Genomic DNA, 16,133 nt, shown 5'->3' on the forward strand with positions numbered 1-16,133 from the left:
AGATCTCTTGTTGGGGAGTTTCTCAGAGACCACAAGCTGCAGCACGTCTTCTTGGGATGTGCTTCTCCTCTGCAGGTAATGAGAATCCAGCGCTTACTTCAGTTGATAAATTGTCTTCACATTGTATTATCAACGCTGTAGAATTTTTATCTAAAACAGTAAATGTTATTCAAATGGCTCATACTAGATATACACAAATATAAAAAGACTCCGACTACAGCAGCTCATGGAAAAACACAAGCTTTATTATTGGACAACTTTTTTTCCTTAAAATGGACACGCCAGACATTTATTTTAATCACAACATGAAAAGGCATTGGAGGACTCAATCACACGTGCACTGATTGATAAATGCTTGGTTCCCCTCCTTCACACACACAGCTACACTAAACACGGACAATGCATAGCTGACACTGGCAGGAAGACTTGATGAATCCTTGGAAGAGTAGAGAGGGTGAGCGCTTGTATGTATTTTTCTGGTGTGTGTGTGTGTGTGTGTGTGTGTGTGTGTGTGTGTGTGTGTGTGTGTGTGTGTGTGTGTGTGTGTGTAATACATTTAAGAGGATCTGGCATGTAGTGTTTGCATAATGTGTCAGTTGGAAGGATTTTCCATCTGCAGGCTGAACGGCTGGCTTCTTTTTAAAATAGACGTTTCTCATAACTGTGGGAGAAAGAGGAGGAGTCAGTGAGGAAAAGATTACACCGTGATCCATGATGCTCCCTGAGGTTTCCTGTTAAAGACAGACTGGAGGCGCTAAAGAGGAAGTTTAACTGAAAGTTTGTGTGGTTGGAGCGAGACATGAAACTTTCTTAAATGATGGAATATGAAAACGGAACAAAACAACAAAGTTCTATCTACTTAGTCGAGTGGATCTGTGCTAAGAAAGGCCAGTTTGTGTTGCTCTTGTGTACCTGTGAAGGCTGTGGACGCCACCCTCCATTTGGGCTGACGTTGTTCTCTTTTCAAATTTCAGATCTCCTGAGTACATCATGGCTCTGCCAGGCGGAAAGAAATTCCATTACACACACCAGACATCAAGGGGAAGAAATACAACCCAAGCACTAGGAAAAGAATATAGTGAGACACAAACACTGGGCAAGTACTAAGGTTAAAGTCCCAAATCTATACTACATACTAATTATATATGTACTTTATACTAATCGTTAGTTTACTATTTTAGCAGTAAGTACACAGAAAAATCCTCGTACACGGTTTTAAATTAATAATTAACTTCGTTGTAACGACATGTTTATGGCATATTATATTATGAATTTTAAAATGACATGGCATTTTCTATACTATAACTTTTATCCCATTTTATGATATACTATACCATGATGTTTTGATGACATTTATGGTATACTGTAAAATGACTTATGACATACTATGACTATGTCGAAATAGCTCTTTTGGCTTGTGTCCTTTATATTGCTTAATGTCAAGTATACAAACAGTATATTGAAACATACTCAGTGGCCACTTTATTAGGTACATCTGTAATATCTAATGAATTCCAATACAACTGTTCTCTACTAAGTCTACATTTATGTTAGTTAAATATGTATTACCATTTGGGATCAAAGTTCGTGGTGGTGTAGTTGTTCTGAACTGTGTTATATTCAGGAGGTGTTTGCAATATTCTCCCCCTCGTGTAAGTAGATAGGGAGGACAAAATATTAGCAATACTGCTCAAAATAATGAAGTCCCATACAACTTTAACTACCACCTCAATAATACACATTAACAATTTAACCAAAAAGTGAACATTATAAACTTCATTAAAAGTAAAATTGTATATTGTACAGGTGTACTAATAAGTAGGCAGAGAGTGCATGTTAACCATTTTTCTGACACTAGTTATTAGTCCACGGTATCAAGGTTGAATAACAATTAAATACTTCATTACATTAGAATTCCCCACTTTTCTGAAGGTCTTGCATCACAGAGACAAATCCACTTATATTTTATTATTCTGTGTGCACACATTTCCAGAACGATTATTCTTTCTTCTGTGACCTTTGAGGGCTCAAAGTTGGTTTTACATAATCTGTCTGCTGTGTGTTTTTACCTGAGTTGTGTGAGGCTCTTGGCTCCAATGTCCTGACACGAGTGCTGAATGCCAGCCAGCAGGTAGGGAACAAACTTGTGGATGGAGCCTTTGTCCTGCACTGCTCCAGAAACACCCTGAGCAACTTTAATCTTATCGCACTCACTGTGAGGGGAGAGGAAGAAGAAAAGGAGTGAGTGATATGATGGTGTGAGTGGCACAGAAAGAGCACACACAGGGGTGGCAGTAGCTCAGTCCGGAGGGTCACCGGTTCAAGTCCCCATATTGACAGATTATACGGAGTGGTAGCTAAATTTTGAATTTAAAAAGGGATCAATAAAGTGTGTCTTCTTCCCTTATGAAGCTCCCGTCTCTCAATGACATTTAAATCAGATGATCTTGTACAACCTGTGTACTGCCACCTTGTGGCTAAACATCCATAGTAAGGTGAATAACTTAGCTTGTCTTTTGAATACTCTACTTTTTGAGAGTGTTGTGACATTTACTTTACAACCAAAATAAAGATTTAAGTATTATTGGGTAAAATGTCAGCCGCTCTGTCCTTTTCTAGTAGGCTCATCATTCTTCACCACAAGGGAGTAATGTCTGTGAGTAATGTGTTCTGAAAACCACTGAAAATTGAATGAGGAAGAAGTGTTGTCATCTGGGAAAAACTGGCAAAGAATTGTCTAGAACGACATTGTGGTGAGACTAGGCTATACTGTGTACAAGGGAACAGTGTGCATTCATTGAGTTCTCTTTTGGGGTAAGGGTTAGACCATTGCTTCGTTACAATTCAACCTGCAGACATACAGTCACTACTAATGTTCGCCAACTACAGTATAAACTCTTATCAACTTGAACGATACAGTCTGTTAGCCAAGTTTGACGGTTTCTGTACCTGAAGTATCTGGTCTGGGAGCCCAGGTTTTTGTCCATGGCATCCAGGGAACCCATGCCGCGGTATTTCTTCAGCCTGATGCCGTCCGAGAAGAAATATTCACCAGGAGCTTCACTGGTGGCAGCCAGCAGAGAGCCCATCATCACTAGAGACAGATTAGTAAGTAGAAGTTAAGTCTGAAGACTAGAAATGAATGGTGACTACTGAAAGGCTTAAATGAAGTGAAAGTGGGAAAAGGCTGGTGTTTTCCCCCCCCACCGTAAATCCCGTTTCACACCAAGGGCAGTAAACACCATAATCTAAATCAGAAAATCTACTGTTCAGTTTATAATCCTCTCTGTAACATGAATTAAAAAAAACAACAAAAAAACATGTTGGATGTCCACAGCAAAAAAAACAATTAATCTTTAATATTTACTAAATCTGCAATAAAATAGTTTAGTAGTAGTTATTTCAATGTGGTGCGTGTCTCAACCATCATCTAAATATTTGAATTATAAACTCTCGCACTCTGACCCAGCTATCCATACCTGTGGATGCTCCCAGTGCCAGGGCTTTGGCAATGTGCCCGACAGTCTGGATGCCACCATCAGCGATGACCGGCACACCAAAACGCCTAGCGTATTCTGATACCTTATAAACAGCCGTCGCTTGGGGTCTGCCGCACGCCAACACTGAAGGGAGGAAAAAGAGAAGGATAAAAGGATGTGAGAAAATGAGTACATCTGTTGAATTTAGTCATCGTAACTATGTGTTGACTAATGTTGACATTTTCATCTTTACCAGACAATTATTCTTTCTTATTCCATTTCTTCAACATATACAGTATAAAGGAATCCTCAGTCGGCTTATACTGATAATTTGATCAACTTGACGTTAAAAAAAAAAAAAACTTCCCAATTGAGCTCAGAGAGTTCATGAGTTTTCATAGGCATGCACAGTGGAAACTCCCAGTGGTCCAAGTGACCACCAGTTTTTTTTTTTTTAAAACAGTGAATGAGCAGACAGGCTTTCTGTTGTCATGTTAAAGATAAGTGAGAATGAGGAAGTTAAACTTGTTACATCAGCAGACAAATCCCACACTCATCTCTCAAAATATATCCTTCCTCCATCAACCAGAACTACATTTCAATTACATCTCTAAGATTTCAACCACTAATCTTTCTCACCTTTAAGTTAGGGGCAATGGTGTTCAAATTTACCACCAAAGAGAAATCCTTTTTTACCAGTCGAGTTGTTTTGCTTCCTGGAAACTCAGGGCTGCATGGTACTTACCAAACTAGTAGTCTTAATTATCCTGCTATGTATTGATGGCCATGTTGAAGCGACAAAATGTTGCAAACACTCCTTTAGCTGCTAGTTTATCAGAAATACAACAGAGGAGCAACTGGGAGGTTTTATATAATGTAAATGCTTTAAATGGCTATTGTTGGAAAAAGTTATAAAATAAATGGGTTTGACTTCATGAAAATCCTAAAGATTGTAACTTTAATATTGAACCACAGCAGCTGAAGAGACTTGGTCTAATCCTAGTTTCTAAATTATAATTTAGAACACTGGTGTTTGAGGTGAGAGTGCTGCCATTTTATCTTTCTTTAGGGAAAAGTGTTATGATATACAGTCATGTCATTATAAACTGTGCAGCCCCATATGTTCAAGCTACAAGACATGCATTTTACTGTTCTGTATATCATTTCAGAACACACACACACACACACACACACACACACACACACACACACACACACACACACACACACACACACACACACACACACACACACACACACACACACACACACACACACACACACACACACACACACACACACACACACACACACACACACACACACACACACACACACACACACACACACACACACACCCCTATTCAAAAGTATGTCACTTTAGGTGCAACAATCCGTTGGGAGCACTATCATACTTTGAATATATATGTTGACTATTAGAAAGTAAGTCACGGAAATCAGAATATGGAACAAACAGCTGAACAAAGATACACATCTCATCAAGGCCTCCTCGGTGGTGATGATTAATTATGAAGCAAAGGTACCGGCTGAAATATAGCCTGTCTGGTCCCACCCAATTCAGCAGCTTCACCACCTCAGCTAGACAGAGACACCCTGTGGCTGCCAACTACATTACTCATTTGAATGCCATATGTTAGGAATGGATGTTAGAAATGGATGAGAGCTGTGATCTTTAACCGATACAATGGTGAAAGGGTCAATAAATCACAATCCTGTCACAGAGGCAGCACACAAAGAGTTTGGCCTTAAACCAGCCACCATCTGATCAATGGTATCCATAGGCAACCAAAGGACACAAATGGCTAGTGTCTCAATCTGATGACATCACCAAGACCAGAGACTAAAAAGGTCAGTAAAGTGGGTGGAGGAAGAGCAACATTCACCCAAGATGATGGGCAGATTAGTGAGGACACAGGAACAAGCAAAACCCCAAAACACCTAAGGCCAGCTCTCAAAACAAACAAAAAACCTACCACAACTACCTCCAATACTTCTACTGATGCAAAGCTGTTAACCAATCAGTGCAGCAGGCTGTGAAGTGGGAAGGGCGGGCACACTGTGATAGTAGAGCAAATTGGAGCCCGGTCAAAGACCAAAGGGGACGGTGAAAACTTACTGGAGTATCCTGTAACTGTGGGAGCTGGACACGGACACACGGACACGACACACGGACACACGGACACACGGACACACGGACACACGGACACACGGACACACGGACACACGGACACACACAAGAGTGGGATGTAGGGGAGAGAATGTAAGAGGGAGAAAGCAGAGAGAAAGAAGGGGAGGAGGCAGGTAGGAAGACAACAAGATGAAGAGGACCGTAAGCAAAAGAAAACGAAATACAAATACTGATTAGAGAGGAATCTTAAGATGAGATGAAGAGAGACAACAAAAAGCACAGAAACAATATCTACTGTAAACTTAGAACAATGCCACAGAAATCACACCTAAATCCCAATGACAACTTAGGTTTAAAATCCAAACTTAGTTGTAACAACCCTATCTGCACAATTTCACCAACTACAGTTTATATTTCTGGGTGGTCGCAATTTCCGATCACGTGATCATCGTACCGGACATGACTTGGTTGAGCGAAATGTCAGACTAGACACTGACACACGACCAATCATAGCTCATGCACTTTAACAACCTCCATGACTTAAGGTAATCAGGCAGGAGGATCCAGAGACAGACTCCCGTGGTCAGAAATGTCAATACACACTGCCAAAGACTATACAAAAGAAGACTAAATAATTCTATGCTCGTTTTTCCATCTGAGCCTCCTGAGGAGTCTTGGACACACAACTGGTTGTCTTCCAATTAGACACACTACACAGACAACTAAACTGTTGAACCAAACCATTATTTTCATGCCACGTTATCAAGCAAACCGGACATTTAGTATCCTGTTTTCTACTGCCAAACCAAAGTCAATCAAAATGTTCAACAAAAAGACAAGCTACATATAATTTCACTAAGATTTCCCTTTCCCTCCCCTTTGACTGGCAAATTCATCAACCACCTTAGAGGCTCCAGAATGGCTGATGGCTGCTTTTTGGGTGGGAGCATTTGGCGAGGTAGATAGGATGTGTTGAGTTTGCCGGGCAGTCACTCACCTTCCTGTGTGATGCAGATGGAGCCGCTGCCCATCCCCACTCTAAGTCCGTCCACTCCTGCATCTATCAGGTTCTTAGCCTGAGCTGCAGTCACCACTGCAGTGAAGAGGGGGAGAGAGAGGCTATTAGAGCTGGACAATGACAACGCTCTCTCAATGTGTGCATCTCTAACTGGAGGCAAAATGACCACTTGGATATGGTAGCTGGGATCAATTGGAAATATATATTTTTGGGTTATAAGGTAAAGAAAAGAGTCGTTACCATTGCCTCCGATGACCTGTAGGCTTGGATGCTTTTCTTTGATATATTTGATCATGTTGATCTGGAAGATCGAGTTGCCCTGAGATGAGTCCTGGAGGTACAGATGGAACACATGACATTGTTATTTACAGAGCATCATTACTTTGAATTCGTACACTTCACAGCTTTTGGACAGCCTAAAGTCAAATGAAGTTCATCCAGAGCAAATCAACCGCACATTCTAAAATGTGCTCCCACAGTTGAGAGATCAAGGTTTTCATCCCACATCTGTATCTTCATCAACAAGATCGCCTCTGCTGTCTGCTCCATAGATTTTGTCTGTCGTGCACTCGAGTACCACAGTATACCCAGTTAACCAGTTACAAATGTGTGAAAGAGCTGACCTCCAGTCTGCTCTCCACCAACAGTGCCAGTACCAATTCCGCAGTAATAAAGCTCTCTAATCTGCACCACAAAGTCAGAAACTGATCCCAGCAGAAAAGGGCCCACTATGGAAAACAAGAGTCTCCACCTCTAAAACCTGTATTGAAGTCTTCCTTACCAGTACAACTACATCCACCCCGCTCTGCACCAGCAGGTCCAGTCGGTACTTGTCGTCGTTGTGGGTGCCGATGGCGGCACCACACAGCAGCTGTTTGCGCGAGTCTTTGGAGGCCAGAGGGAAGTCTCTGTTCTTCTTCAGGTCTGTGCGGGCGATGATGGACACCAGGGAGCCCTCTTCATTCACTATAGGCAGCTTACCTGCAGCAGGGAATCAGAGAGGTTAGACACGTACAGATCTTCACACCTGGATGCAAGTTAATCCGTTTTATGCCATATTTTTTCCCAGTGGAATTAAAAAAATCATGCAAATCATGAGTAATACATCTAATGTCCTCCTCACCTTTCTTACTCCTCTGGAGGATTTCATTAGCTTCTTTCAGCGTCACTCCAGCAGGGGCGACCACGAGATCCTCTTTCTTCGTCATCACCTGTCAACGCAGTGACACACAGAACATAAATAAAAAGGAAGCATCAACACTGCAACACTGATGTTTCAGAGAATGTAGAAACTTTTAGTATTTCTAGGAGGAGTAAAATGTGACACTTTAACATTGCAGACCCTGGACCCGATGATATCAACAAATTAGAAACACCCTCTGGCACAAATGAAAATAGTGAATTTCCGTTATGTCTCGCAGCCCAAGATGGTATTAATTAAGCTCGTTTTAGTCGACCATATGTCCTTAATTTGAAAAACAAGTTATTCAGTTTACTACCGTATATGACCAAATGAAAAGCATAATATAAGGTTTGTTAACATTTGAGAAGCTGAAAGCAGAAAATCTGCTTGGTATTTTTGGTTGAAAAATGACAAACAATTAACTACTTTTCAAAATAGTTTATAAATAGTTTCTATCACATTCTTACATGCTTAGAACTACTTGATTATTCGACTAATCGTTGCAGTTCTTGACTGAATTATTTGAAATCGAGCCTGGCTAATATTACCCATTTAAGTCTATGCTACCATTATTGTTTTAATGTTATATTTTGTGTTATTTTTAGCTATTCAAAATACTTTCCAGTGAAGTTTGCAAAAGGTGATGTTAATACTCAGCAGTAAAACATCCCTATATTTTCCATTCCATCCAGATTTCCATTAGAATATCAATATGAATCATGGTACTTTGAGTTACTAATGACTAATGTGCCCACCTCGCTCAGTGGCAAGTTGTGGTCCTCCTCCTTCAGGAAATCGATGTCTCTGGAAGAGATGATGCCCACCAGCTTGCCGCCCATTTTGCCGTCGTCTGTGATGGGGATTCCACAGAAGCCGTGGCGAGCCTTGGCCTGGAAGACGTCCCGAACGCGCTCGTTGGGGCTCATCACCACAGGGTCCATGATGAAGCCCTGCTCATAACGCTGGAAGGGGGGGGGTGAGGAAAAGGAGGGGAGGAAAAGGAGGGGTGTGGAAGAAAAGGATGGTGTAAAAAAAAAAAAAAAAAAAAAGAAAAAAAAAAGGGAAGAGGATTTAAGAGCCAGCATGGGAAAGAAGGGGAGAGTAACAGCCGGGGGAAAGGGTGTAAGGCATTCAATAAGGCGGGTTGGATAAAGAATATGTGAGCATTTCACTGCCGACACTCGAGAGCAGAGGAGCAAGGGATGCAGGGAAATAAAACACTTTTACAGCTTTAAAACTGAGCGCAGCAAATAAAAATAGAGAAAGACAAAGAGAAGCTAACGTTAGAGGACAGAAAAAAGATAAGCCTCAAAACGACTAAGAGAAAAAGGAAAGAAAATGATCACGTAAGAGCAAAAAAACTTTCAATAAAAGAAGAGACAAGATGAGCAAAAGAACAAAATTAAAGAACGGAAAAAGGGATGAAGGAGTGTAAAGAGAAAATAAAACTGTACAAACAGTCATCATCACTACCTTGACTTTGCGAACTTCATTGGCCTGGAACTCTGGAGTGCAGTTGTGGTGGATGAAGCCGATGCCACCTGTTAGCTGGGAGGAGACAATACATCAGGTGTGCGTGAGGGAGCGTGGCAGTGTACTAACATGATAGCAGCAGGAACAATAAAAAATCTGATAATCTGAGGAAAGCGTTTGTCTGTGTGTCCTACTTACTGCCATAGCGATGGCCATGTTAGCCTCTGAGACCGTGTCCATGGGAGAGGAGACTAAGGGAGTTTTCATGGTGATTTGTTTGGTGAGTGCTGAGGTCAGGTCCTGGACAAAAGACATCAGGAAGATATTAGGCACACATGGACACTTGATGAACTACTCCACGAACATTACGATATTCAAAGTAAAATTTGTTACAGCGGATAAATCAGAGTCAAACATCTGAAAAGCTGGAAACTGTTTAAGCAGTTTACTTTGGAATAATACATGTATAATAGTTAGGCTGAAAGGTCCAGTGTGTTTAGTTCAAAATCTGTGTTGCCCGTTCACAAACTTGTCCTTTTTCATGAATATTTACCACCACCATCAATTCCAAGTATTCCTTTTGGCTTGAAAATTTACATTCGCATGAACTGGGGTAGACGCTCCATATTCATGCACCATCTTGAAATACGTTAGCCGGTAAGGGACATACAGGACATACTGCTCTGCCTTTCGCGTTTTCGCTGTCACATGATAAACTCACAGGTGCTGCTAATGCTGCTAATGGGTATCGTAGCTTCCCGGCAAGTTTGAGGAAGGAAACATGGAGGACCACAAATATTCAAAATCCAAATTTCAGGAACAGGAGTCTTCTTCTTCGTCTAGAAAAAGGATATTGAAAAGAGCAAGAGACCGGCTTTTTGAACCGTGAAGGCTACCATAGCTGTAATACGTACTCTGAACTGCGTGGTGCGAGAGAGTTGATTGCCATATATGATCTCAATGCTAGATGGGAGAAATTCCCACACATTGGACCTTTAAGGCCTTTTTTCTATTGTGCTTGATATTGGTAAAGTTTTTTTCACTTTTTGACTCTTGTCTTCTTGTGCTACTGTTACACAACATTTATGCATGTACCATTATCCCATAAATGCCACAGTGGGAGACCATGATTTAGTGCTCTGGCTTGTGGACGCATTGTGAGCCTATTTCAGGGAATATTTGTGATGGGAGGTACACAACTTATAATCCTTACTCTCGCCTCATGTGCTCCCATCCCGGACATCATGCCACATTCAGATTAGTTTAATACCACAACAGCAGCATTAATCGGATTTCATATGTTGGTAAATATTTTTCCTTCATCACGACTCACCACTTGGTCTGATGTGAAGTCAATGTAGCCCGGCAGAATCAGGATGTCACTGAAGGAGAGACGAGAAAGATGAGGTTAGAACAACTCCTTACAAGACCTGTCCATCCTAACAGCTTTAAACGTGTCTCAGCCAATCAAACATGAAAGATTTAATTCATAAATCGGGAACTTCACATTCCAAAACTAAGAACAAAAACCTTAAGAGAAACACTCTTTCCGTTTAATATAAATAAATAAAATGTGATGAGTAGACCTGCACCTAACACATATTTCTAGTTCAGAAATAGAAAACCAAGATCCATTTGGCATATGAGTGGCCGCGAGGCCCATGTGGAGATGAGACCAAAAAGAGACAGGCCAGCAGGTTCTAGCATGTGACATGAGTGACTGTCAGCCATTAACCAACTATACTTTAATAAACAAACGTCTTTGCTTTGCAATGTTTGATTAATGTGTGTGGATTTCTTTTCTTTTTTTAGACTCTGTAAAGTGTCTGTGAGTGTTCTAAAAAAAAAAAAAAAAAAAAAGCACTATATAAATAAAATGGATTATTATTTCAAAATATACAAAACTGTCTCTCTATACAGATCAGGTTTAAATTTACTGACAGCTGCATTTGTTAAAAGATGAAATTAATCTTTTCTCAAAGTAACTGGAAATCAAAACAAATTCTTTAGTGAATAAGTGTGTATCCCTTCAGAAAATGTATTGCATGGCATTCCCAAAAAAACACCTTGAACTGACACACCACCACTTAACTTTTGCCCTAGAACGGTCAGTGCCTCACTGGCTGCTGGCTCTTACGTATCCTACACTGCCAGCTACATATTCTCTTACTTAATGAACCATACACACTCTCACATACTAGGGCTGCAACTAACAATTATTTTCATTATCAATTAATCAGCAAATTATTTTCTCAATTAATCGATTGGCCTAGCAAATGTCAAAAAATAGTGAAAAATGTCCATCCCAGTTTCTCAAGGTCCAAGGTGATGTCTTGTTTTGTCAATCCAAAAATATCCAGTATATATATATATATATATATATATATATATATATATATATATATATATATATATATAAAAATAAATAATGGTATATCAAATTAAACTGGATATTTTGGGGTTGAGAGGCTGAAAACAGCATATTCTGCCACTTCTACATTAAGAATTACTTTAGTGATTAATCAATCACAATATTTGCAAATTATTTTTCTGTCCGTCGACTAATCGATTAGTCTACTAATCGTTGCAGCTCTATTGCATACCCGTACATTTAATACTAAAGCTTATACTGTACATATATAGACCTATGGAGTATTTATACCACTGTCTACATTGTACATACTGGATCTATAGTGTATAGGCCACACATATTCATATCATACCTCCAGTTGTTATTCTGTATATAATGTTTACTACAAGCACAATTTGTACTTACTTTCTGCACTATACCTGCGCTGCTTACTATGTTCTACTGTATATCTTAGCTTATTCATACCACTGTTAATACTGTATATATGTAGTGTATTCACACACTTACTGTTTATTCCACATTCTATTAAATTCTATATTTTACTATACAAGTGCTGAACAATGATTAAAAATCAGACAAGATAAAGCAATAATAATAAAAATAAATAAATGATTTAGAGACCAATGCACACTAAGATAAATAAAAAATGAATCAAATATACTTAAAAAAAAATGAAATGTTTAAAACAATATCAATCATAATTTTTTTTTTTTAAAAGTAACCTGCTTTTTTATACCAAGTTAAAACAAATAAACACTAAAAAAAAACAATGAAATAATATTATATAAAAGTAATATAAAAAAATATTAATTAAAAGTATAAGACACTATGTGAAAGCCAGACTGAATAAGTAGGTTTTTAGTCTCTGTTTAAAAGGTATTTAGGTTTCCAGCTCCTCTCAGCTCCTCAGAGAGGCTGTTCCAACATCTCGGTGCATAGTAGCTAAAAGCAGCATCGCCAGAGGTTTTTGTTCTGCTTTGTGGAACAGCTAAAAGAGAAAAGTTGGAGGATCTGAGGGGCCTTTCTGGTTCATAAATTAAAAGCATTTGTGAGATGTGGTTAGATGCTAAACTGCATTTTGTTGTCTTAGTACCTGTGCAATGACAACAAAGTTGAATCTAATCATAACTATTTTTTTCTGATTTATCAATTAATCTTTTGGTCTATAAAATGTCAGAAAACAGTGAAAAATGTGGGAATCACTTCAGATAACTGGTACATATACAAAGATATTGATGTCAAAAATATAATCTAGGATTTTGGACATGAAAAGGTGACAGCATCTAGTTAGTACATGGCATTACTATGTTTGCTTTGTTGTATAGAGGACTACCAAGCAGATGCTTTAAATATAGTTAGGTCCACACAGCCCAGAATTACAACACAGGACTGTGTAGGCCAGGACCTAAATTTGGAACCAGTGTGTGTACAGAAGGAATGCCCCCCCCTCTCCCCCTCACAGTGTAATTGAGTACTACACAAGTGTTGTTTTTTTGTTTTGTTTAGAAGATAAAAAAGGAGAAAAAAAAAAGCTTGACTTATCATTTTTGGCAGCAGTGTGTCGTTTAAAAAGGTGAAAACAATGAACTGTCTGAAGGTAAAGTTCAAAACAGTCATAAAACTTCACTGATGGCCAAAACTGCCAACTGTGACCAAAGGATGTCCTTATAACCAAACTAGACAGTGGATTAACAATGTAGCTTCTGTTTCATATTATAAAGAAAATAAGATTTTTTTGTCTCACCACAGTTTCATGTTATAAAATTGCATATTTTTGATTTTTAATATAATTAATTGGACTTTCAAATTTAAACCACCACTTTGGGCTCTGGTTACTTCTTAAGTAAATTAGTGATTACTCTGGACATTTAAAAGGGATTTTCCACCCATTTTAAACAATAAGTTCAGTTTACTTGCTACAAGTATTAACTTATTCAATGTGTGATTAAAGTTATTATAATAATAATAATAATAATAATAATAATAATAATAATAATAATAATAATAATATACGTGCAGTTTAGTGTCCCAAATAATTTTCCAAATACTGAGTGTCCCAAATGATTAGGGTCTAATTTGAGACAGGTTGCCCTAACCCTAACACCTTTTAAACAGGTGGTTTAGCAGGTTCATAATTAAGGACATTGTATGGGGGAATTTGGGACACTAAACTGCACTTATACCAACAATAATAATAATAATAATAATAATAATAATAATAATAATAATGTCTTCTCTGGCTCTGACTGAGCTTTCTAATGTTTAATAAGTCATATAATGTGAGGACAAATGCTATTGCTTGCATTATGGGACATGTAACATCCAGTGTTTTTGAAACATCGATTCATTAATAACTAAACTGTCACCGGCTGTCCCCAAATAACTGTTTGCTGTGGCAACACCAGATCCAGTTGCTGGACAACTGACAAACATTCTGCATCAGTAAGTGAAAAACACATCAAGGGCAGGGGGCTAGTTAGCACACAAAGCTACGTTACATTACAAAACTAGACATTGGTTCAGCGTGGGGTCTTTACTTGTAAGTGAGCCCGTCTCCTCCGTTGAACAGCTGCTGTCCCGACAGCCCATCATCGGGGATGTAACCGGTCTGCCCGCTGATCAGGTAGTCCGCCATGACGTCCAAATAAGCCCTAGCCAGTCCTTCAGTTTAAACTAGTAAGAAATTAATTTAACAAGCTCCTGCGGATACACAAACAGACAACACACAGGCCCGGGAACAGAGACCCAGAACTTTCTTCTTTCGCCCCGTGTGCTGCTATCCACCCGTCGTCCTGCTCCGTGCGCCTCTGAGCAGCCAGGAATAGTTCTGTCCGGACTCTCTGTTAACGCCCGGGAACTGAACAAAAAATGTCGGTATGAAAGCTTATGTATGCCTTTTCAGGCCTCCATGCCAGCCAAAGCTGAGCGCTGCTCTTCCTACAGTTCCTCAGACACGTGCATTATTCCTGTCTGACAGCGTTTCCGAGCCTGACGTCACGTCCGGCCGACCCACCGCCACATTTTTTATCATTACAGAGAGAAAAGCTTTTATTATACAATATGAAAGTTATTGAAAATGTGAAGTAATTACTATTTTACAGTCATATCTGAAGAAAAGTCAACTCAGTGGAACATACAGAGCTTAAAATCCATGCATGCTTTGCGTCACAGTACATATACTGCTGCTATTTGGCTAAATCAGGGGTGGAGTGGCCGGTTAGCTCAGTTGGTACAGCGGGCGCACATAAGCAGAGATTTATTCCTCGATGCAGAAGGTCCAGCGTTCAAGTCCTACCCCTTTCATATCTCAGCTTTCCTATCCAATAAAGGCAGAAATGCCCAAAAATTTAAATGTCACTTACACAAGAATTAGCATCAAAACACAATTGTTAAGTAGCAAGTGAATGTACTCATAAAGCAGAATGGCTCCTTTTATTATAAGGTATATTATTGATTATGATTAATGATTAATTATTAATGCTTTATGTTGTAGCGGGTAAAGGTGGAGCTCATTTTAAGTACTTTATAGTGCTGAACAGTTTATTCTATGATAATACGCCATTATTCATGAGTTGATTGTATTTTTTTTTTTATTATCAGAATCTGTAAAGTAACTAGCATGTCTTTTAAAGATTATTTTTTGGGCTTTTCCGCCTTTATTTGTTAGGACAGCTAGGTGAGAAAGGGGGAAGGCATGCAGGAAATCATCACCGGTCGGATTCAAACCCTGGACCTCTGCATCGAGGAATAAACCTCCAAGTACATGTGCACCTGCTCTACCCACTGAGCCGATCCAGCCACATAATTAATGTTTTTAAATCAATGAGTAAACAGTTCAACATTTCCCTCTGAAATGTAGCCTGGTGTAGAAGAAGTACAAAGTAGCAGAAAATGAAAAAAACTCAAGTAGAGTACAAGTATCTAAAAATCGTACTTTCGTACAGTATTTGAGTATATGTACTTAGTCACTTTCCACCACTGTTAAAAAAAACAAACAGGTGTTTGATGGATCCTGTAACTGTGGTATCAAGATGACCTAATTTTAATAGTTTGCAGTTACAAATATATTGCATCTCCAAAAACAATACTGTATTCTGGACTGTCATTTAGAAAGGTTGGGGGATTTTCAGAAATGCAAAATGTGTCCCACTTTATCTGAACACATTCTATTTTACAGTGGTTTCCAAACATTCTACAGCTCATTGAGCGGTTGTATAATGGAAAGTGCCTACCTGTACTGTTTTGGAATAAACACTTGAGGGTGCAATCCTCCCCAAACTCCATGTGTGAAGGTGAAACTGGGTCACAAACACATAAGGTCAGGCAGAGTAGTGGATCAGTTAATACCATCTTGGCACACAATAACAACTATATTAGGCTGTGGCAGACACCCTAGGCCCTGCAAGAAAATAGGTGCCAATCTGATGATGTCAGAAGTGGCCCAGGTTTCTGCAGCATGT

At 39.3% G+C, this 16,133-nt stretch overlaps 1 protein-coding gene across 1 annotated transcript; it reads right to left on the reverse strand.

Moving 5' to 3' along the window:
* Positions 1-224: 224 nt before the first annotated feature.
* impdh2 (IMP (inosine 5'-monophosphate) dehydrogenase 2) lies at positions 225-14,694 on the reverse strand. Its single transcript, XM_028583833.1, has 14 exons — positions 14,211-14,694; positions 10,636-10,684; positions 9,501-9,602; positions 9,303-9,377; positions 8,585-8,791; positions 7,770-7,857; positions 7,428-7,627; positions 6,887-6,977; positions 6,626-6,721; positions 3,480-3,623; positions 2,950-3,094; positions 2,070-2,213; positions 913-996; positions 225-661 (listed from the first exon to the last, which is right to left on the reverse strand). The coding sequence occupies exons 1-14, from the start codon at positions 14,306-14,308 to the stop codon at positions 640-642; spliced, it is 1,545 nt and encodes a 514-aa protein (XP_028439634.1). The 5' UTR covers positions 14,309-14,694; the 3' UTR covers positions 225-639.
* Positions 14,695-16,133: the final 1,439 nt, after the last annotated feature.

This window comes from Perca flavescens, chromosome 7 (genome assembly GCF_004354835.1).
Source record: "Perca flavescens isolate YP-PL-M2 chromosome 7, PFLA_1.0, whole genome shotgun sequence".
NCBI classification, from domain to species: domain Eukaryota; kingdom Metazoa; phylum Chordata; class Actinopteri; order Perciformes; family Percidae; genus Perca; species Perca flavescens.

Coding starts and splice junctions, on each gene's coding strand:
- impdh2 (XM_028583833.1), bottom strand. CDS start 14,308: ATGGCGGACTACCTGATCAGCGGGCAGACCGGTTACATCCCCGATGAT. Junction 10,685..14,210: donor GGAGACGGGCTCACTTACAA/GTAAAGACCCCA, acceptor TCTCTCCTTCAG/TGACATCCTGATTCTGCCGG. Junction 2,214..2,949: donor TCCCAGACCAGATACTTCAG/GTACAGAAACCG, acceptor CTCCCCTCACAG/TGAGTGCGATAAGATTAAAG.